A 24,179-nucleotide genomic window follows, 5' to 3' on the forward strand; every position below is an offset into this window, starting at 1 on the left:
TTATACTCAAGCAACTGACCACATATCAACATATGGTTCTGACAGAATCATAGTTGTAGAGAACGTTGGGTGAGGTCTTAAAGGATGCACGGAAGTTCTCCATGAAGATAAGGAGGTGCAGAACAATGACATGCTGGGCAGAAGAAGAGGCTTGATTAAAGGCAAGACAGGATGTCACGTCCAGGGATTTGCTGCTGGTTCGATTTGCCTAAGCTGGGGGGTTCCTCCTGTGAGGGACGTGTTAAGAAATGCACTTGGAGGCACAGATTATCTCTGGAATGGCTTTGGGTTTAAGGAATCTGCATCCTGAGAGTAATGGGCATGAAAGATCTGCACTGGGTTTTACTGGAATTAGTCACTATAGGGGGAAGATCCCAGAGCCCATGCAATGAAGAACGGCAATAGTCCACCCAAGTACTGGCCAGGGCCTGAACTAAGGCTGTGGCTTTGAGCATAGGTTCAGGAAAGTGACACAGAAGAATAGCAAAACTGGGAAACTAGTTTGAGTTTGTGGAGGGAGAAGAAAGTAAGTTCTCTTCATTGAATCATTAGCATGGATTTCCTGTAGTGATTAGGAGGCACACTGGTGGTCTAAAGGATGCTTAACATCTAGCACTGGTTCATAGACCATGCCAGAATCTGGAATTGCATTTCTTTTACCTTAAATTCAATCATTCTGTCCAAACATTCCTGACAGGGCCCACCGAGAACGGGCCTAAGTGTCCTGCAAAGACTGACTGGCTAAAGACCTTACACAAGATGTGTGTCAGTGTGCAACACATCAGGCTGGGGTCCCTCTGGACCACCAGGACATTCATTTGTATTGGCCTCTCACCCTGGCATTAACCCTGAGTTCGTTAGTAATTATTACTCAATAGAGCCTCTGCTAAACACACACACACTCACATTTTTGTTTGTGCCTATTGTGAGGCAAAAATCAAAGCAGAGCTATTAAATAAAGGCTTTGCAATTCAACTGTATTAAAATATATTCCAATTGTCTTTTGTATTACTGATTATCCAATGCTTTTCCCCTTATTTATTATTAAACATAATAATATTTATATTATGAAATATAATAATATTTATAATTGAAAGGACAAACATTTTTGCTCTGACACTCGAGCTGTTAGCCATTTATGTTAATACTTGCACTAATTACTATTATTATTATTATTATTATTATTATTATTAAATTCTGATTACCAACTAGACATCTGACATTTCTTTTTTTTTGAATTTTCTAATTTTTTTTATCTTTGAGAGAGAGCATGAGCTGGGAAGGGGCAGAGAGAGAGGGAGACAGAGGATCTGAAGTGGGCTCTGAGTTGACAGCAGAGAGCCCGATGCAGGGCTCAAACTCACAAATTGTGAGATTGTGACCTGAGCCAAAGTTGGACGCTCAACCAACTGAGCCATTCAGGTACCCCTAGACATCTGACATTTCTAAATACTGAACATGATGTGGTCTTTGTTCAGGTAGCTTATATTTACAGATCTTTGTGATATTACAAGAAAAATAAGGAAATTGTTGTAAGAAAATATATTAGAAGAAAAATAAGAAACTAAGGTCTGATTATAAGCAAAGATTTAGAGATTTGAATAAGGGTAACCTCACCCAGCGTCTTTTCAGTGATTAGAAACAAAGCTGGGGAAAATCTCATCCCTATCCTGTGTGGCTGTTCATCTTCCCCCAGGACACTGCAGACCTAACCAAAGCAACGCAGAGACTCCCTCAGCTGCACGTGGAGGTTAAGTCGTGGTGGGAAGGAAATAAATACGGGCCCCAAAATTTTCTGCACCAGAATGACCCTTCTTGGAAATCAAATCACTTTATAATAATAACATAATATAATAGCAAAAACAGTTTATAAAATCACACTACTTAGCCATTTTGAATGTTTTTAACTCATATTTAAATGAGAGAACTGGGGACTAAAATTACAGGCACTAAAATTACAAACAAACTAAGTTTATATGGTATTACACCCAACTCAGTTTGTGTTTGGGGGTAAAACTGAAGGGTCCTTTATGGTCCAGTACCTAACTTCACTTTGTGAAGATTATAATAGTGTCCTAAATCTACTGAAAACCGTTTTAATGACAAATACTGAAGTTATTGTCCAGATGTTAAAAAGAGAAGACCCTTGGAAATGGTCTAGTATAAGCTCCCATTTTTACATTTTCTCAAGAAAATGGAGGCCTTTTGTGATTTACCTAAAACTCCACATCTGGTAATGGTAGTTTGTACCAAAATGTTGGTGTTTTGAATTCCTGGCAGGATTCTCCCCTACTCTGAAAGAACAGTGACAATGAAAGTAAAAATGAAAAATATGCTTCTATAATATCATAGATACTCAGTCTCAGAGCCTTAGAAGAGGGGATTAGAAGGGCAGGGTTTAGGGCACCTGGATGGCTCAGTTGGTTAAGCATCCGACTTTGGCTCAGGTCATGATCTCATGGTTCGTGGGTTCAGGCCCTGCGTCTGGCTCTGTGCTGACAGCTCGGAGCCTGGAGCCTGTTTTGGATTCTGTGTCTCCCTCTCTCTCTGCCCCTTCCCTGTTCACGCTCTGTCTCAAGAACAAATAAACATTTTTTAAAAAATTAAAAAAAAAAAAAAAGAAGGGCAGGGTTTAGAAGAGGATGAGGAGGGAGAAGACTCAAATTACAAAGAATAATCTACAACCAATGTAATCTGAATGTGAGCAATCTGAAATTCATAATATATTTTTATAGACTTTGACAATTTAATATATGCATGTTCAAATGTTATATTCTAGAGACACTAGCCAGAACCTAGATAGTGTTTCTGCTCCACTGTTCTGGGAAAGGAACAAACTCTTGCTGGGAAAATATTATTAAATAAACCCCACTAGCCAGGGATCACACTATCTCTTGGCCTTGGAGTGTGTTTGTTCTGTAAGACGGTTGGAAATATTCCTTAGGTTTGGCCTTGTGGATGCCTACAGGGGATTTCAGGAATACCTGCATTCTACCAACTGTACAATTTGCAGAAAGTAGATTCTAGTATTCAGGGATGACTACTTAGCATCTCTAATGATTTTTCTACTGGTAACTTTGGAATTGATGAAGACTGGAGCAGTGCTTGGCCTGCAGGTGCACCAGGAAGCCCAGACTGACTAGGGGCGGGGGAGAGAAAGTGAGAAAGGCCTAGAAAATAAGGCCAAAAACAATGAGTAGTCTTCATGAAGGGATGAAGCTGACTCATAGTAAACAGCACAAAAATGGCTGCCAGGGGAGCCATTGGTAGGGGGAGTTGAGCCCCTCAGGGACCAAAGTCACCTGTGGGATTCTCTTGCAGCCCAGTTTATTTTGCTGTGCTAAGTTGTTCCTCTGGCCACTTGGAAGACAGTAAGAAATGTGGCTGGGCAGGACAAATTCATCATGACTGCTGATAAAGGTAACTGGAAACCTATGTCACTGATAAAGACTCAATGGTGCTGCTAAGTCTCAGGTTTCGATGACATTTCTGGTTCAAATTTTTCATCCACAGGTGTCACAGGATTGAAGGATGGATTGCTAACCTCAGTTTATTTTTTTCTTGGAGGACTTCCATTATGGTTAGCAGCACTCTGTGGATGTTTTCTGCTCCGCCTGGATGTGAGGGATAGGCAGACACTGACCCTGAGTTGGTATTGGGATTTCATTTGGTGTTAGAAGAACAGAGTTCAGGATGTGTCCACAATGAATTCATGTCCTAGAAAGGATTGGCAATCTGGGATTCTGGTTTGGTGAAGGTTTCAAAAAACTAGAAGGAAACAGTTGTTGAATACATGTGAAAGTCAATAGATCAGAGATACTAGTATACATTGAAATGTGTTAAGGGAGGTCTGTGAAAAGCTGTCAGAATGTCAGGATAATACGATTGGGATTTGAGTAATACAGGTGTTTTTTTTCCTTCTCTTCATACCATCCCCACACCATTAATTTACTGCTGATGAAGATGTGACTTGAGTAGAAGACAGAACCAATTCTATTCACCAAGGTGATTTTGAAAAGAGAGCGAGCTTGCTAGGGACCTAATATAGGTTAAAATACTCGACAAGTTCACATCTTCTTAAATTACTCCAGAGAAAAGTTGGCCTCTGGAATGCTTTCTTTTCCTCTTCAAGGATCTAAAACTTTTGAAAGGCTTCCAACTAATGCTACCTATTTCAAACTAGAAGCAACAAAAAGACACTTGGGTTTTGAATAGAGTTTGAGCTATGGATGGTTTTGTCTCTGAATTCAATAACCATGGACTATGGACAGAGTACCGGACTGATCTTCCAGCCAGTTTCCTTGTCTGATCTGGAAGCTTAGGACAAGGCTGCCATCTCTGAAACAGCCTGAAAATCTAAGTAGGCAGGTAAAGGGGTTCTGTTCAACTTCTAACTTTAGTAAGTTCTCTTCAGCAATTCAAGCAGAGACATCAATTTCCTACTAGGATTGTTTCAGGAAAAGAAAAAATTCAAATAGCCTCATGGGTGATGGATAAGACATTCCATTCTCCCTCCCATTTCTTTTTCCTCAGAGATAATCACTTGTATCTCTTTTAGCTATCTCAGTATAGGATCTCCCTGAAGCAAACTTTGCAATAGTGCCTTGAGCAAGTCATTTACTTGGGCACATAATCCCAGAAACTCTAGTGGGGAATTGGTGGAGTAAGATAGGACAGAGAAAAAAGCTAGTAAATGAAATCTTACCCAGAAAGTTACCTCTGTGGGCAACTTAACCCTGCTGGGGAACTCTGAGAAATGGTTCAGAATAACCCCTTCACCCAGAGTTATCTGACCCCGGAAATGCAAGAGCTGGGGTATAAAAACCTACTTTTGAGTTCATTGGTGGAGGGCTGTTCCCAGTCCATTATCTTTCCAGCACTTAGGGTGTTTTGGCAAAGTGGGCGCTGGAGGCCAGAAAACCTGGAGGCAAGAGATGCAGGTGCTACAAATTGGAAGTCAGATCAACTTAAACTGAAATGGCAAGGGCCAAGGGGAAGTAGTTGATAACAATTCATATTTTAATACCAACAGTGTTACTTTAACTTTACATCTCTAAGTAACGTTCCAGTGTAGCTATTTCCTAATGTTCCCAACTTTTTAAAAATATAACTTCTTGACACATCATACAAATCATGAGGAATTGCTTTCACCTCTCCCACCTTATACCGTCTCGCCACAACTGCCACACACTTGCACCCTTCCCAATGATTGACCCATCTTTCCAATACTCTTATGTGATCATTTTGTTAGATCAACGTTCAGGGCTTACATTGTGATGATGACGAACCTTAGCAAAACTGTGCCACGTAGTAAAGTATACTACGTTCTCTTTCTTGTTCGGCATCCTGCTTTTCTGGAATTAGTAAGTCTAGTTGTTTCATGTGCTTAATGTTCTATATATTTATCACTCTGTGGCCATGAACTCTTTGCCAGTTTCTCCCAAGACGTCCATTCACATCAGTTAGTCTATCAGTATCTCCTTCTTGAACAAACTTGCAGACTCCTGACCTGCTCCCACCTGGACTGTTTTCCCTCTACACCTGGTACTCAGCTCTCCCTTCACCTATGGTAGGGGTTCTCTTCTCCTTATTCCTGTGTTGCATCTTTTGTTTCCTATACCCTATGTTGTGCTCCTTCATTTGCTGGAACTCATCCTCCTACAGCTTTCCGAGAAAGAGTAAATGGAGGAAACCTGTTAAGACCTTACGTATCTAAACTTAACAGTTCTTTTTTTAAAAATTTTTTTTAACGTTTATTTATTTTTTGAGAGAGCGAGAGACAGAGTATGAGCAGGGGAGGGGCAGACAGAGACAAGGAGACACAGAATCTGAAGCAGGCTCCGGGCTCCTAGCTGTCAGCACAGAGCCCAATGCGGGGCTCAAACTCACAAGCTGTGAGATCATGACCTGAGCCAAAGTCAGATGCTTAACCGACTGAGCCACCCAGGTGCCCCTTAACAGTTCTTTTCTGATGCTTGATTGATGCCTTGACTGGGCACAGAAATTCCTGGTTGTTAGTAATTTTCCATCAGTATTTCTAAGAGATCATCTCATTTTCTTTTTGCACTTCTCAGTCTGTTTGTCGATACCCTGAGCTGGGAAGCCTTCCATCACAGATCCCCCTCTTTACCCTGCTTGAGCTCCGACCACACGTGTTGGGCCACTCATCATATAGACAGATGTGCTCCTCACCCACTCACCCCACTCGCCTGCCCCACTGGGCAGAAGCCATCCTTAGCCAGTCAGGCCCACACACCTCTCACTAGGCCACCTTCCGTTCCTTGCTGCCCCCAGTGTGGATGGCCTCCTTCACTCCTCTGAGCCACCACTGGACACCTCCTTTGCTCTGCCCTTCCTGATGGCTTTAGCATGGAATTATTCAGAAAGAGAAGGGAAGAAAAATGAAAGAACTGAATTTTAACATCTGTCATTTAATTTATATATTCAGAATTTTTGAAACAAAATTACTTTTAGATTTTATGTTAATGATGTTGATTTTATAGGCTAGATCCTTTGTTTTAAATGTTTATTTTGAGACAGACAGAGAGCATGGGTATGAGTGGGGGACGGGCAGAGAGAGGGAGAGAGAGAACATCAAGCAGGCTCTGCACTGTCAGTGCAGAGCCCTATGTAGGGCTCGATCTCATAATGGTGAAATCATGACCTGAGCCAAAAGCAACAGTCAGGTGCTCAACTGACTGAGCCACCCAGGCACCCCTAGGCTAGATCCTTTTATTTAGAATTTGGATAGAGAGGTTTTCACTAAAGAGTATTTGTGTTTATTGGAGAAAAGTATCCCAGTGAGTTGTTTTGGCAATGTCAGTGAGCAGAGAGTAGGGTTTTAAGGCCAAAGCAACCAAGGAACAAAACCCCTGGTAACCATGGAACCCTGTCCTCAATAGAATAGGACTGAGTCCTGGGCCATCAATCAGTTTCTATATGAGGTGTAGACACTTTGGAGAAGTGTATTGGCTCCTGAAATATTTACATATCTACTACTCTGCCAATTAATTGAGAACTTGAGTCTAAACACCAGCATTAAAGCAATATATTTTATAACTCACCAAAATATACTGTTATGCTCAATATGCCAGACCATTAGCCTCATAAATTTACTAAATGCACCACCATTTCAGCATTTATAATTGCTTGAATAATTCTAACAGTAGTTTTTAATAGCATATAATTTTAGTTATAAATGAGACTGTTCTGTTGCCTTAGTCCAGGGCTTCTTAACCTCACTACATTTGGGGCCAGATAACTCTTTGTGGTAGGGGGCTGTTCCATCTTTGTAGGATGTTTACCAGCATTCCTGGGCTCTGCCCACTAGACGTCAATAGCAAACCTCCTCTATCTTGGTTGGACCATCAAAGATGTCTCCAAATTATCCTTAGTTGAGAACCATTGCCTTGAATTGACAGTTCAATCATTTAGACTCTCTTTTTTTTTTTAAGTGTATTTCTTTATTTTGAGAGAGAAAGAGAGTGAGGGCGGGGCAGAGAGAGAGGCGGGGGGAGAGAGAGAATCCCAAGCAGGCTCCACACTGTCAGCGAAGAGCCCAACAGGGCTCAAACTCATGAACCATGAGATCATGACCTGAGCTGAAATCAAGAGTAGGACGCTTGGACCGACTGGGCCACCCAGATGTCCCTAGACTCTCTTTTATCTTTGTTGTAAATGTATATTTTTTCCCTTAACAGTGATGAATAACCATTACTGTTTAGCTTTCCAGGTATACAAAATTAACAGATGACTACTAAAAGATAGCCAGTGATGCTAGGAGCATAAAATGTCAATTTAAAAGGTACTTAGCTTACATTACAACATTTCCACTATTGGGTGTAACCTGATTGTTGAGTGGGCAAAACGAAATCATGTTTACAAAATTTCTCAGGAAACTGTAGTCAGTATCCAAGTGTTAACAGCCCAAGCTTTGCAGATTGAGTCTCAGTTTGAACCCTTCACTCCAGTGCTCACCAGACCTGAACATGTAACTGAATTTCTGTTCTTCTATCACTCAATTTTAGTGATATATTAGTATCAGTTATATAATCAATTATATAATATATTAATATTATATAGATTATATAGATATATAATATATATATTAATATTATATATTATATAGATTATATAACTGATATTATATATATTATATAGATTATATAACTGATATATATATCAGTTATATAACTGATATATATAATATATCAGTTATATAATCAATTATATAATATATTATATTAGTATAATTTGGTGATACTAATATTACTCAGCTCAGAGGTTGCTGAGAGTGACAAAATGAGATAATGCAGACAAAGTATTTGGCAGATAATAGGCATTCAATATTTCCTAATACTACTGTTCTATGTCCAAAGCGTATTCCACGTCTGTTGCTGTTTTTACTCTAGTCTATAACTTGATGAGTTCTAATTGACAAAGGACAAGCAGACAGCTGACTGCAAACCCTTCTCTGTTTATCAATTAACTGTATACCCTATTTGTCAGAGAACTGACTATTCATTTTCTATGGACACAATGAACATATTTGAGAAATAAAACTAGAGAAAGTGATTTGGTCGGGGGCTATATTTGATAGGTGCATTTAGATGACAATTAAAAAAAGGAATAAAAATTCAAATAACATTTAGTTATGCATTAAACAAATGATATTTATTGAAAAGAATAAAACTGAAATCAGGGCTGTAGAAAATCCAGAATTTTCTGAGTTATCTGGACCTATAGACAAGAAAACCTGAAAGCAGGAAAACAGGGTTTTCAGAGAAAACTGTGCCTTCTAGGGAAGTGGTCCTACATATTCAAAACAGCTGATTACTGGGTCAGATTCACTCATTCTCTGGAAGCAAGAAAGAAGATACGAAGAAGGTCTCTTCATTCATTGTAATTCAATGAGCAGATATTCTACACACACCAAACAGCAGGAAAAGCACCCTCATCAAAAATCAGTCAGTCACTTGTTAGAAACCACTGAATCATAGATGAAGAGGGCTCACAATAATACAGAGGCATAGAACTTGCCCTAGATTTTTCATCAGTTTTCTTCTCCACTAGTCAGCTTAGTTCAGAATGATTCCTTTTGTCAAATGCTTTTGGGCATCACCCTTACCTTTCAAAAAAAAAAAAAAAAAAAAGAAGAATCACATCTCTCAGTCAATATTAACCAAGAAAAAAAGTAGAATTAAACAAACTTCACTTTATTTTTTTTTTACATGAACTAAAATTTTAATAATCACTGATGTGGTAGAGTATATTAATATTTTTGCCAAATACTCTTGTGGCCAGGATGAAATTCCTTTTCAGGACTGTCCTTCCCTTTTTTTTTTATATGAAATTTATTGTCAAATTGGTTTCCATACAACACCCAGTGCTCATCCCAAAAGGTGCCCTCCTCAATACCCATCACCCTCCCTCCCCACCCTCCCACCCCCCATCAACCCTCACAAACTTCACTTTATAAGAAGGGCAATTTGCAATTCTGTTCAACATTGTTTCCATAAAAATAATACTCCTTAAATATCAACAGAATTATATGTATTTCTAAAGCTTTAATATGTCCTCTCTCGCATGCTAATATGTGCTTGAGAATTGTTCGAGAATAGTTAGTAAAGATTATTCTGAGCTGTTTCAAGGTTGGTATAATTGAGCCAGATACAAGTAAATATAAAATATAACTTGTTTAATCTCTTCAAATATAAGTGACATGTGATGTCCTTGCAAATACAAGGTTAACACTGAAAATCAAGTTGGAAGGAATAAAGTATGATTATTTGGGCTTAATAGTCATGACTGAACACCTTTGTATTAATTTTTCACATGTTCCATTGTTAAAAGATCAAAGTAGAGTAATTACTGCGTTTCTATAAAACACTGACTGGAACCTCAGACAAATTAGAAAACATATTCCCCTTAGCATACATACATATCTGTTTTCCACCATATTAGCATATCCTTATAATACTGACAGTTCTTTACAATACATTTAAAGTATTGCATAACCCACTTAAGCTCAAGACTGGTATATTTAGGAATTCTAACTTTATTAATTTCTTCAGGATTGCATAAGTAACAACTTAAATAGCATTATTCCTAAAATGTTTCATCAGAGTCTTTGGGCAGTGGCTACATGGTAGTTTGTCAACTATTCAGCACACTGGAGACAACTAGTGAGCTTAAAAATACTGATGCCTAGTTCCCGCACCGGGATACACTAATTCAATTGTTTTAGCATGCAACATAATATTAGTGTTTCTTAAAGGACCCCAGGTGATTCTAATGTGTTGAAATACTGGGGAAACTTTGGGCTGGATTAAAGGTCCAGATTGGGAGTGGGAGCCATGGACCATTGGCTAATCTGAAGGATCAGTCATCTTAATGAAGAAAAGATTCTAGATTAAGGGTAATGGGGAAAAGGGGTGCCCTGGGGTAAGTCTTACACAACTGCCCAGGAGTTTGTAAAAAGGTACAGATGAGTCAATGGGGTCCCATTCTATCAAGCCAGTTTGTAAGTACCAAAAACCCCCTCCCCTCCCCTCCCTTCCCCTCCACTCCCCTCCCTCTTTTTTCTTTCTTTCTTTCTTTCTTTCTTTCTTTCTTTCTTTCTTTCTTTCTTTCTTTCTTTTCTTTCTTTCTTTCTTTCTTTTATTCTTTCTTTCCTTCTTTCAAAATCATGCTATCCCAAAGAAGGATGGGGAGGATCACGCTGAAAATGCATGTCTTTTAATGTTTCTTTATTTTTGAGAGAGAGAGCAGGGGAGGGGTAGAGAGACAGGGAGATGCAGAATCCAAAGCAGGCTCTAGGCTCTGAGCTGTCAGTGCAGAGCCCAATGCGGGGCTCAAACTCCTGAACTGTGAGATCATGACCTGAGCCAAAGTTGGACGCTTAACAGACTGAGCCACCCAAGTGCCCCAAGACTTTAATTTACCATTTATTGGGTCAGAGCATCTATGCTCACTAAGATCTATTTTAGGGCAATTGGGTAACAGGCAAGGCAACAGTTCCAATGGTTAAAGTGAGACATACCTATTTGTTCTCCATTTCATATGTAGTAACCTCTGAGGATTATAGGGGGTACCATATTAATATATAGTGGGATCCCCAGGTGTACCAGTAATTTGAGTCCAGTATTATGTCCATGTGGTACCAATCGGTAGATTTCAGAAGATGTTAAAATTAATTCAGAACCTGTGCTGTAGAAGTTTAAGAGCCAATAAATATGGTTTTATCTCTTTGCCATTTACATCATTTTAATAAATTTTAGACTTCCAATTGGGTCTAACTGTGGGCCTCAGTTTTTCTTTTTTTTTTTTTTCCTTCCTCTTCCCCTATAGCCAGGTTCATTTATTTGTTTGTTCATTCATTCCTTCCTTCTTTCTTTCTCCCTCTCCCTTTTTTGGTTGGCTACTAAATATAATCTGGTGTCAGGGGGTGTCCTCTCTACCCCATGCTTATTTATAAATATCTTCCCCCAGAGTCTCAAGTATCATCAGGCTCGGTGGTCACCCCCATGGCAATGTTTGCTTTATAGGGTTTAAAGAAGTTTAAATGAACTCCTTTGCTGTGCCACAGGGATGCCACAGGTGTCTTTCCTTGTAACCCTGAGGATCAGGATCTTTGTTGTGACAATAGCATAAGAAGCAGCAGCAGCAGAAGAGGTATTTAAGGGTCCTGCTGTGCTGTCTGCTATTGGATATGTGAATCACAAGCCACCTATTGGCTTTCTTTTCTGCACCTCTCTCTCTCTCTCTGTCTCTGTACAATTTCTCTCAAAAATTTTCATCTATTTTCTAAAAAATACAATTTGTTGTCAAGTTAGCTAACATACTGTGTACACAGTGTGCTCTTCGCTTTGGGAGTAGATTCCCATGATTCATCGCTTACATACAACACCCAGTGCTCATCCCAAAAAGTGCTCTCCTCAGTGCCTATCACCCATTTTCCCCTCTCCCCTACACCCCTCATCAACCCTCAGTTTGTTCTCAGTATTTAAAATTTTCATATTTCTAACTGCAAAAAGTCATAGCTTTTAGTTTCTGTCTTGATCCAATCACCCATAGTGCAGACCTTCTGAGTGGTTATGGGAAAAGTTCAAAAGACCAGCAGCCAGCCACCCTCTTAGGTAACCATCTTCTCCTCCAGGGAATGTCAGTTAATCTCCCTAGGGTTAAGGTCCACATACAATAAGGTCTTTGGTCTATGGCTCAGATGGAAGCCATTAAGTTCCATGATTGTCAGATTAGCCCTTTGGCATGCTAGCAATCAGCAACACTAAGCAAAACCCAGGTATGCTGGCTAGGGATTTTGCATTAGGAGGGTGTTGACTTACTCACTCCTCTGGTATTTTGGCAGGAACTGGTACCAAATGCTGCTTCACCTTTTCTTTTCTCATTAGCACCTGGCCACAGGCCTGCAACTGGGGTGCCATGCTTAATTCTCCCCAGGATGGTGGTCTCCTCCTTTTCCACAAAACTCACAGAAAACCAACTCTGAGCCTGTCCCAGGGGTGCACAGTCACAATATCCACATGGCTGCCCCTAAGCTGTCAGTGATGGTCACCAGGATGCGGTGACCACACTGTTGTAGCTGGACCCTTGGTAAGCGGGACTCAAGAGATAATTAGTTAAAGTTAGTTTTCTCTGCCTTTACAGGTGGGATGCTCAGACACCACCTGCCAAACACAGGCCAAACCCAACAACATGTTAAGCTGTGGTATATTGTAAGTTAACAATAATTCTTATCTGGGGAACAAGAGCATTTTAGGGTTGGAAGAGATGGCAATATTGACAAAGACAAAAAGTGTGTCCAAAACACAAGCATGCAGCAACTGGCAGTTCTGTCTGAGGGGGCTTTTGCCATATCATGATGGAACCAGTCAGTTAGCCAAGAGGACTTAGTTAAAGCTGACTAGGTGTCCTTGGTCATGAATGGGCCACCTTGTTCATGATCCAAATGTTTTAATTACCTCCTATTCACCCCATTGGTGAGGGAGGAAATTCTGCCCCAAAGTTACAAGGATGCCACATACAACATTCAACACCCAACACCGGACAGCTGAGACTGTCAGTTTATTAGTCACATATACTCACGGCTCAGTGTAGGAGGACACTGCATGCCACACAAGGCTAAATGGGAGCTGCACTCAGAACACAGTAAACAGCCGGGGGCCATATGAGGCAGGCCTTGTAGTAGCAAGAGGGTGAGGTAAAACTGTAGTTACTACGAGAGGATATGATTGGCTTCTTTGAGTAATTCCATGAGCTGGCAGGAAAATGAAACCTACTACTGAGGGATGTGTAAGAACTGTGCCTGGTTCTCTTGAGGAGAGTTGTTTGGCTAGGAGAGCCAGACTCCGCTGTGGGAGCAGAGTGTGGTGGGGAACTTGTGGTTAGGCCATTTAAGTCTCTCCGTTTCACCAGCTATCAAGGCAGCATATAATGTTGGGCCTTAATTTTTTGCCCCAATATATTAATATTTATGGTGATCAATAAAGCATATTTGGGGACCTATTATTGAGTGTCTACTATATGACAAGCATGTATCATCAGTGAACAAAACTAAGGTCCCTGTTCACAAGAAGTATGAAGTATACAAAGAGTGGCATAATTCTTTCTCAACATTCGCTTAGCACATACATTGTTGTTTGAGTAGAAATAAGAAAATATTGAAGTTATTTATCTCTTCTAATCTCTTGGAAAAATTTAGAGATTTCCCAAAGTTTTGCTGATAAGAGAACTTTCTGAAGATCCTAATTTCCCTTCAGTTTTTGTTTCAGTCTTCTTGATAAAGCAGCATAACCTGAAGTGAAAGCACAAATATCTAGAGTAGTTCCAAGGATGTCTATGAGACATAGAGTCAGCACTGATTTCTGATCACTACTCTTGAAAAAATACAAAGGTTTACCTCTCCTTCTTCCACAGATCCCAATGAAATGATGGAAGAAACATACAAAAACAGATCTGATGCACTGCTTATTATCACGGGAAATGAGGGGGACGGTTTGCTACTGATACATCAGAGAAAACAATGAGAATTTGCTACAAGATAGAAAACTGGTAGAAAAAGATTAATGGTGAAATATAAAAGAGCAGAATCTCATGTCTTTAAAAAACTGAGTTTCTCTTAGAACCACAGGCTGATCCCAACTGGATGGAGTGCAGGCAGGAGACCATGAGCAAGGGAATTCAAGAAGGGGCTGTAGAACCTCAGAGGTTGTCTGCCACCTGGAACAAAGTTCTGTGACACGGAGATCCAACCCAGAGAACAAGGGCAGCACCCGGGAAATTTACAGCCTTCATAGGACAGATGCAGTCCCAGACACAAAAGGCAATTCCACAGAAACTGCCCTGGCCCAAGTCCCTTACCACCTCTTCCACAAAATCCCTGGAGGCAGGTCTCCTGCTCCCAGAATCTACAGTCACTGCTTCTTATTAGATGACTGGCTTTTAAGAGGTACAAAGATAATCTGTGGTAAGCCATCTTGTAAAAGCACTCAAATGATTACTTCAGTCTTTAAAATATCGATCTCAAGTGCTACTAATATGTGCCTAAAACCCTCATGAGAAACTAATGAATGCAATCTTCATTTGTTTCTCATATAAAAAAGTACTCTGCTTACACATATATATATCAATTAGGATTGTGTTCTCTGTGAATAACAGAAGACCCTGTAACAGTGGCTTTAAGCCTAGGGAATCACCCGTTTAGATGTGAAAGAGGGTAGCAGGCTCTTCCCTTTCTGGTCAGCTGTGCTTAGCATGCAAGCCTTCCTCCTTCTGCTGCTGAAACTCATGGTCCCAAGATGGCTGCTGCACCTCTGGATCTCAATGTCCACTTTAGGACAAGAAAGGAACAAAAAAACGCTTAGTGTCTGGATCAGAAAAGCAAAGCCTTTGCCAGAAACTTCCACTGCTTGCTTATGTTGTACTGACCAGAACTGTGTCACATGGACCTTGTTACCTACAAGAGACATCTGGAAACCATTTCTACAACTCAACAACCTCAAGAATCGATCTATAGTTCTGCTTACCGCTTTGTACCTACAATTAAAGGCATTCATGTGTATCTATTAACCTTCACCATGCAGATTAATTCCAACTGGAGCTGGCTGCAGGAGAACCAGAAAAAGGGGGCTTTGGAATCCAGAAGACATGGGCAGGAATCCCAGCTCCAGCACTTACCAGATGTGTGCATGGCATACATTTGATTTTTCTCTTTTAAAAGGTTTCTTTGGGTTTTCTTGTTTTTTAACAACATGAAAGAAATGCCTTTTAGCCATGCCTACAAAGCCTGTGAATCCCACTGTTGTCTGTTACTCTTAACAGTAGAGTAAGCCCCCATCTGGCATGTGCACTAGACAAACTTGTACAAGTTGCATGACTACTCTCAACTTGCTTCCTCTCCCTGTAAAACGGGAGAATGGCCCTTTCACTGGATAACTGCAAGGACTCTACAAGACGACACAGATAAAGTAAAAATGCCCCTGATGACTGAAAGAAAACCAGCCTCAAAGCAGGCTAGTAAATCCTTTTATCTGTTGTTTTACTGAAGATGAGAGCCAAGGATACAGGTTTTCAGATTACTCTGTGGAACTGCCCCAAGTTTATTAGATACAAGGGACTCTACATGCAAAAGAAGAAAGGGTGTGCGTGCTTGCAAGCAGTTCTCCAAGTCACAAGGACAAAGACAAGTCACAAGGTAGAATTTGTTATGGTTGTAACAATTAAGGTTTTTTGACTTCCACAGAGACATGTGAAAGACCCTTAGGTCATCTTTATACATGTTTCTATCATATCTGATTGTTTAAAAATTTTGCTTGCATGCCTTTGCTTAACTGGTTTTCTGGCTCTTCCTGTATTTAATTGTTCCTTGAGGTCGTCTGAGATGGTCACAGGAAGCTGGTATCAGTCACCTACTACATTTTTAATGCACTCCACCCCCTCCAAAGCTACCCTCCCCCCCAGAAATTTACATTTTACACAAGCAATTACTTTGGAGGGCAGCCTTGCAAATGGATTATTTTTTGCAATGATTGTGAACCCACAAAAAAACCTTCAAACCTCAGTTTTGAGAAGCCTCTCCCAAACTGCTTGTTTTAGCAAAAACCCATGTAAAAGCACTACCTCTGACCATCTCATAGCTTTGGTCAGGGCTGGTGTGTGTGTGCGTGTGTGTGTGTGTGTGTGTGTGTGTGTGTGTGTGTGTTTTATTACACAATGCTTAGCATTTGATCAATGCCAAGTGGGTCCTGTTGAAATTAGCAGCAACCTAGAAATGAGAAATATTCTATCCCATAGCTGTATCTGTAACTGACTGTTATTACTTTAACCCAAAGCTACCCTAACTTCCTCCATGTCTCTAGTTTATCTGGTGGAACTGAGGTAATCTGAATACATTATGAACACAAGGAAATAAATTATTGAAAAAAAGAACCTATTTACACTTAAAAGTTAGTGTCCATCTAGAAAGATTATTTAATGAGCATATTATCTCAAACTGTTAAATTAGAAGCTCACTAAATACAGTAAACATAAAATACAGTAAAAATAATAGACATGATTTCTGTCCTGTAACCTATATTATCAAAATATTCTTTCTAGAATTGTGGCATTTTTTGTTTCTGTGTGTGTGTGTGTGTGTGTGTGTGTGTGTGTGTGTGTGTGTTCTCCAGTCTCTAGGGATATAGAAACAATACAATCTGAAATTAAAATATTCAAGTAACTGGTTACAATTAAACTATCTCCCAGAAGAGTCAAGGAAAGTCAGTAGAGAAAGTGCACTGTAAACTTAAGATATCGTACAAACTTAAAGTGATGCATTGATAATTTTAATGTTTTTAACCAGGATTTTTAAAAAAGTCATCAGATATCTCTTTTGCTAGTAATTTTTCCATTCATTCATTGTATTTTTAATGACTGATATACCAGACACTATTCTAATGAACTTATTTAGATTAGGTTATACAACAAATGGTCATGCTGGAAAACTCTGAACTATGAGAATATGGGTGATTTCAATTCTATTTTTCTTGATATAATTTAGTGTAAGGGCCATGCATAACTTTATGATAAAAGAAAAGTTTAAATCTTGACTAATTTTACCTAAAGTATGTGAAATACTTTAAAGGTAAGAAAAGAAAAATATATACAGCTGCAAAAGATCCAAGAACAGAAAGATGGGCAAGTGGAGGAAAGTTGGGGAGGGTGAACGGAGGGCGGGTGGGGTGGGATAGGGGGTGGGGGGTTGGGGGGAGTGAAAGGGGGAATTCCAAGGAGGTGGGTGGGGAAAAGGGTGGGGCTTGGACCACTGACTCAGGTCTAAGTGGTCACCCAAGGGTTATAAAAGCTTGGTTGAACCTGGCCAGGAAAGCAGCCCCAAAGTCCAGCATTGGAACACAGGCAGAGACCGGTAGGCGTCAGCGGCTGCAGGCTCTAGCGGAAAGCAAACGCCCAGGGCAGCAGCTTTCTGGTCCAAGATGCTGCGCCTGTTCTTATCCCACCTGCTGGGAGTCTGGCTGCTACTGAGCCTACGTGCCAGAGAGATCCCAGCCCAGAAGAAGGAAGTGTTAAAGGTATGCGGCCGCGAGTATGTCCGACTACAAATCCGGATCTGCGGCTCATTGTCCTGGGGAAAAAACAGTCAGCAACACCGGGAAACTCGGCAGGCACCCGCCGCACTCCCAGGTGAGCGCTCCGGCCCCCGCCGCTCCCCACTTCCCATTGGCTGTGGTCGGGCTGCCAGACCGTTCCGAAGCGCACCCGAGCTGGGCGGCTCCAGACCGCGCTGGCTTCCCGCGCTTAGCCCTGACTCCGAGGTTGCTGATGCCTAAAAGTTTGGAATTTTCTCTTGCAATGTGTTTTTCTAGTGAGGTCGCACCCGGGATCTCACCAGAGGAAGTGAAAGCATCGGGCACAGCAGAGGCCTTTCCTGAGAGGCACTTGGTGCCCTTCACCTCCTGACAGTCAGGATGATCGGGATGGGGACGAGGGGGAGCCACAGAGGTGGTTCTGTCGCCCAAAGACCCGCTGGAGGTGGGGGCGCACCTGGGTTGGACACCACAGTCAAGTCCGCAGGGCACAGAGCAGAGGGTCGTGTGCGCTGGTTTGAGTGCCAAAGTGCATGGGACTGAACTCGGAGACCACTGCTAGGATCCTGGAGTGGTAAATATGAAGGGTCTTCTTAACAACTCTCCTCCTTTGCAAAAAATCTGGACTGTGGCCCACACCATCGAAAATCTCTTTTAATTTTATTTTTATTTGTAAATTTCATTGAAGTCTGGGAGAGCCTAGCCTCCCACCCTCTTTGCAATGGGCCTTGAAGTTCATTTGCAAGAGAAGGGATTGAAGAGAAAGAAAAAGGCCTGATCCCCTACAGGAGAAAACCTGACCCCTCAGAATTGAGTACAGCTCAAATCTGGAATGGTTTAAAAAAAAACAAAAAAAAAACCAACTTTGTTAGTAATACTATTTAGAGAGATAAAATGGAACCTAAGTTTAAGTAGCAATACAAACTTTCACATCTAATCAGTGTAATGGGTTATATTAAATTCAGAAAAGGCAAGCCCAATTATGAATAGTGTTTTATGTTTTACAACATGTATGTGATTTATGATAAATCACAACTATATTTTATAGGCTACATAATATATCCTATATTTAAGTGACCTTCACGTAAAATCATTGTGCACACTAAGCACATTTACTTCTCTTTTATGGGATTTAAAGTATGATTATAAAGCTATTTACTTTATTTTTCTATACTGTTGGTCAGAGACTGATTTATTTAATGCAAGTTTTTACATAATGCTTATATTCTACACTACAGAGTTTAGAAATTTACTCATTCAAAGTCGGCAAGACCAGACTGCATTGTGTTTCCTTTGTTAATTCACTTTTTCTGAATAAATAATATGCTCATATTAAAGGCTGAAACATACACATAAATACAATAAAAAAATAAAAAACACAGATACTAAAGACTCTGAAAAAATACGTGAATTTAATGAGAAAATGAAAACATCTACATTAAATGAGAAACTGACAGGCACTGTTAATGAGAAATGTATGGGCACCTGCCTGGCTCAGTGGGTAGAGCATGTGACTCTTATCTTGGAGTTGTATGTTTGAGACCCACCTTGGTGAATTTAAAAAATTTGTATAGTATTTTATGTCACAAATCTACTATATATATTTAACCATTCTTAGTGGACATTTAGGTTGTTTCCAAATTGTTACTTAAACACGATTTTCTGAGCACATTTAAATATAGCTATTTGGCCAAATTTCTGTTTCTGTAGCAGAGTATTGTGATTTTAAGTTTTTTCAAAGGACTGTCTTCATTGCTACCCAGTACATAATTTAACTGGAAATAAACTAACAAAATATTGCCTGCAAGTGAAGATCAAGAAAAATGCTTAAATTACTAGGTAAGAATCATTTTGGAAGTACATGTCAATCAAAATAACTTGTGATTCATGAGCTTATAAAACCTCTATTGTTAGTTTTTGTTTTGTATTATTGTTAGCTAGCCATTTTTTTTACCAGAGTGTATGCAGAAATACATTGCACCCCTTTAAAAAATAAGAGATATTTTTAACTAAAAGAGGTCTATGTTAGTAATTTTAGTCCAAAATACAGTAATTAAGAGGGCCCCTGGGTGGCTCAGTTGGTTAGGCATCTGACTTTGGCTCAGGTCATGATCTTGCTATTTGTGAGTTCGAACCCCATATCAGGCTCTATGCTGACAGCTCAGAGCCTGGAGCCTGCTTCAGATTCTGTGTCCCCCTCTCTCTTTGTCCCTCTCCTGCTTGTGCTCTGTCTCTCTCTCTCTCTCTCTCAAAAATAAACAGTAAAAAAAAGAGAGAGAGATGTTTATATGAATTCAGGTTGATTAGAATATTATCTTTTATTTACACTTGAGAAGGTAAAGCTGTTGATTGGAAAATGTTTCAAAATAAGTTTAAAAAATAATTTTAATAAAAGAGTGCAATCAGACAAAAGTAGACAAGTGGAACTACATCATACTAAAAAGCTTCTGCAGAGCAAAGGAAATAATCAGAGTAAAAAGGTAGTTTATGGATTAGGAGAAAGTATTTGCAAATCATAAATCTGGAAGGGTTTAATTTCTGACATATATAAGGAACTCCTACAGCTCAATAGCAAAAAAGGTAATAATCCAATTACAAAATGGACTGAAGACATGAACAGACATTTTTGGCACAGAAGACATACAAGGGCCAACAGTTATAAGAAAAAAAAGCTCTATATCACTATCATCAGGGAGATGGAAATCAAAACAGCAATCAAAACAACAATCACTTCACAGCTGTCAGGATAGCTATTATCAAAAAAAAAAAAAAGGCAAGAATTGTTGAGGATGTGGAAATACTAGTACCTTTGTATACTGCTGGTGGGAAAGCAAAGCAAAATGGTGCAAGCACTGTGCGAAACACTGGGGAGATGCCTCAAAAAACAACAACACAAAAGAATTCCCACATGATCCAGCAACTCCACTTCGGCATATTCATCTAAAACAAATGAAATCCAAATTTTGAAGAGATATTACCACTCCCCATGCATTGCTCACAATAGTCAAGATGTGAAAAAGAATGCCAAAAAACACAGCCTATGAATAAACACAACAGAAACTACAATTGTTTTGCCTAATTCATTAACTGGCATTAAGTATATGGAAAGTTACTAAACTTACTATTAGTTTTTCTCTGCATTCAAAAAGGCCCCAACTAGAGAAGGTTTAAGTTTGAGCAAGGAGAGTTTTATGGGGAGACTGAATTAAACTTGGGGTATCTTACTGGAGGAAAATGCAAAAACTTCTGACTACCAAAAAAAATGGTACAGATTCTCATCTGTCAGGTTTAGAACATGAATGAGAACGAGCATTAGAAGGAAAGATAAAATCCTAGGGTTTGTTTTCTTTCACTTGAAAACTCCCAACTATTGAAGTTTGTTACTGGCTGAAAGGAGAGCATGGAGACCCTTGCTAAAGAACTCACAGGAAAGGGGCCAGCCCCAGAGCATTCATGCCTGCCTGGGTGAGGGGATGTGATTTCCTCTGATCAATAGTCATCAACGGTTACCCAGAAATCTACAGAACATTGTTTAGATTTATATATCTTGGCTTCATTGTTTCCACTGTTTCAAGAGCCACACTTTATTAGTAAGCTGAAAAGGACAGTTGGCTGTCCATGAAGAACAGCAAGAACTGATACAGGTTTATACTATAATTTAAACTTCATCTGTGTTTCTAATGTTTCTGGTGCTAAAACTCTCAAAATTGTGTAAATGGAATAGGTAAGGTTAGGAGAGAGTCTACATGACCGAGAGTTTTTTGAGAAGAAGAAATATGTTTCCTTTTTATTATATCTCTTACCTGGCAGTGCCAGAGACATGGAAACAGTCAATGAAGGTTCAACTGATCAAAGAAGAAAGATACCAGGGGCTCCTGGGTGGCTCAGTCGGTTAAGTGTCCGACTTCGGCTCAGGTCATGATCTCACAGTTCATGAGTTTGAGCCCCGTGTCGGGCTCTGTGCTGACCGCTCGGAGCCTGGAGTCTGCCTCGGATTCTGTGTCTCCCTCTCTCTCTGCCCCTCCTCCACTCGCTCGCGTGCTCTCTCTCAAAAATAAATAAACATTTTTAAAAAATAAAAGTAAAAAAAAAAGGAAGACATCAGCGAGTTCCTGCAGGTTCCCAGTCCAAGTTCCAACCTTCTTATTTGCCCATCCTGGGAGGTGTTTAAGAACAGACTCCCTTAACATGCAGAGCTTGCATGATCCACAACACTGGAACAAAAGTCATACAAAGTACATTAGTTAGTACACACAGCACAACAGATACCAATCTCTTCTTAAAGTCACTGGTATTTTGGTCACTGTTCTTTTAGCCCATTTCTCTAGTAAATGTAAAATACTACTGATTTGGAGTAAATACTCCGGAGAAAAGAAATTGTTAGATAGATGTATGAGGGATGTCAGAGACCAATATCTCCTTTTAGATCAGAGGAGCTGAAAATTCTGCCTTTTTACCTTTATCCTGAGGCCGTAATCTGCCACCATGGAATGTTTGAGAGGATTAAGTTAGAATTAAGTCAGAAGTTCGTAACAGAAGAAAATTAGGTAAGAAAAATTAATCTGGAGTCAAACTGAGTGTTTTTGATGACCAAGATGACTTCAGAAATGTCAGAGGGAGTCAAAGACTATGATGAAAGCATTAAGGGGACATGAAGAAAGACAGACACGAGGTCTGTGGAGTAAAGCAGAATCTTAGTAATGCTGTAGTAATTTAAGCCACCCAACTATAATCCACTAAATTGTTTAATCAGGATACTTGTTAACTCTGTTTTGATGTTTAATTCTATTAAGACAAAACTTTCTTTCATGTCTCTGCAAAATTTTATTTTATTTTTTCCTGATGTTCCTTGAGTATTTTTCTCTACCCCCTCCTTTTTTTTCTTTTTTTAATTTAGAAATCATGTCCTCCTCCATCACCAGTGGAGAAGAAGCCTTGAATGGGATGTTGGAGTACATTCCTGATTTGCCACAAGAGCTGAAGGCAACACTGTCTGAGAGGGAGCCATCATTCAGAGAACTACAACCTTCATTGAAGGATTCTAATCTTAACTTGGAAGAAGTGGAGAAAAGTATTCTTGGTAGACAAAATGAAGCTGAAGACCAAAGTCTTTCACAATTAGGAAGAGCAAGGTTAGATGCACATTCTCGAGTAAAGAGATCAGACTATATAAAATACAGTGACAGGTGTTGTAACGTAGGTTGTACCATGAAAGAGCTTGCTAATTTATGCTGAGATGAAAGTATTGTGTATTTCATCCAGTGTTCACATGTATTCCTGACACATTCACTGATGGTTCTATCACCCCACTGATTATTAAAATATGAGAAATCATTATTTTGTGTTTGGGTTTTTCATTTGGTGTGTAACAAAATATTCCTTGAATTGTTATAGTTTGTGTTAATAATAACTTTTTATTCCAAAAAATATTTTTGCCTTTTAAATTAATGGTAATTAAATTGGGTTATTGCCTTTTTAATACTGTTAACTTAAAATGACATAATCTTTATCATTTTAAACACATATAATAACTTAAAAAAATTTTAATAGATAACTTAGCAAAAACTTATGCTTTGCATTAGTGAATAAGGATAAGCCTATTTTTAAAATTTGTATTTGATAAATTAAAACCCGTCACCCACTCTTTCTCCTCTAGACCTAATGCCCACATGTTATTTCACTACTTAATATTAAACAAATTATTTTTTTTTAATATATTTTTTAATTTTTTTAATGTTTATTTATTTTTGAGACAGAGAGACAGAGCATGAACAGGGGAGGGGCAGAGAAAGAGGGAGACACAGAATTGGAAGCAGGCTCCAGGCTCTGAGCCATCAGCCCAGAGCCTGACACGGGCCTCGAACTCATGGACTGCGAGATCGTGACCTGAGCTGAAGTCGGACGCTTAACCGACTGAGCCACCCAGGCGCCCCTAAACAAATTATTTTAATAGCAAAAGAAATAAAAATAAAAAATAACTCAACTTATACAGTGCCTAACACCAGGTACACAAAAAGGACCAAAATGTTTTTAGTGATTTTAAACTCAAATCAGATATACAGAGTCACACAACTTGGACTTTTCTTACAGGTTTTAAAAGATGTTTGTGTCTTCTTGAACTATTAATTGCAAACAATCAGATTGGATACTAAATCCATTTAATTTAGTCGGATTTTTCAAACTAGGGTTCTTCTAATGTTACCATCTAAGACATTAAAAGTAAATTATTTTTTAAGAAGAAAAACGAACAGATATATAGAAGAGAGTGAACAACTGAGTGTCATATATTACAGCAGAACTGTTTAACAAGGGAACAAGCTTTCTGTTCAATGAGAATTTACAAGCCATTTCTATAACAAAATAACTGTGAGATGATATGAAAACTGTTAGAATAGTAAGTTAACAAATATCTTAGTATTTAGCCAGTTCCTTTGACTTACACACACATACAGTTTTAGGTAGCATTTATAGAAAAGTACACTTAAATAGCAAGTTAATCTCTATCAAATATCTGTAAACAGAATTATTTTAAAAATTTCTCCCAAATTTTAAATCTCCATAACGGTTCACCATAATGAG

General features: G+C 39.4%; 1 protein-coding gene across 1 annotated transcript; it reads left to right on the forward strand.

Annotated features, from left to right (window-relative positions):
- The first annotated feature begins 17,301 nt into the window (after nt 1-17,301).
- LOC123593785 (prorelaxin) lies at nt 17,302-22,937 on the forward strand. The gene is made up of 2 exons (XM_045470268.1): nt 17,302-17,697; nt 22,498-22,937. The coding sequence occupies exons 1-2, from the start codon at nt 17,490-17,492 to the stop codon at nt 22,833-22,835; spliced, it is 546 nt and encodes a 181-aa protein (XP_045326224.1). The 5' UTR covers nt 17,302-17,489; the 3' UTR covers nt 22,836-22,937.
- The last annotated feature ends 1,242 nt before the right edge of the window (nt 22,938-24,179 follow it).

This window comes from Leopardus geoffroyi, chromosome D4 (assembly GCF_018350155.1).
Source record: "Leopardus geoffroyi isolate Oge1 chromosome D4, O.geoffroyi_Oge1_pat1.0, whole genome shotgun sequence".
NCBI lineage: Eukaryota > Metazoa > Chordata > Mammalia > Carnivora > Felidae > Leopardus > Leopardus geoffroyi.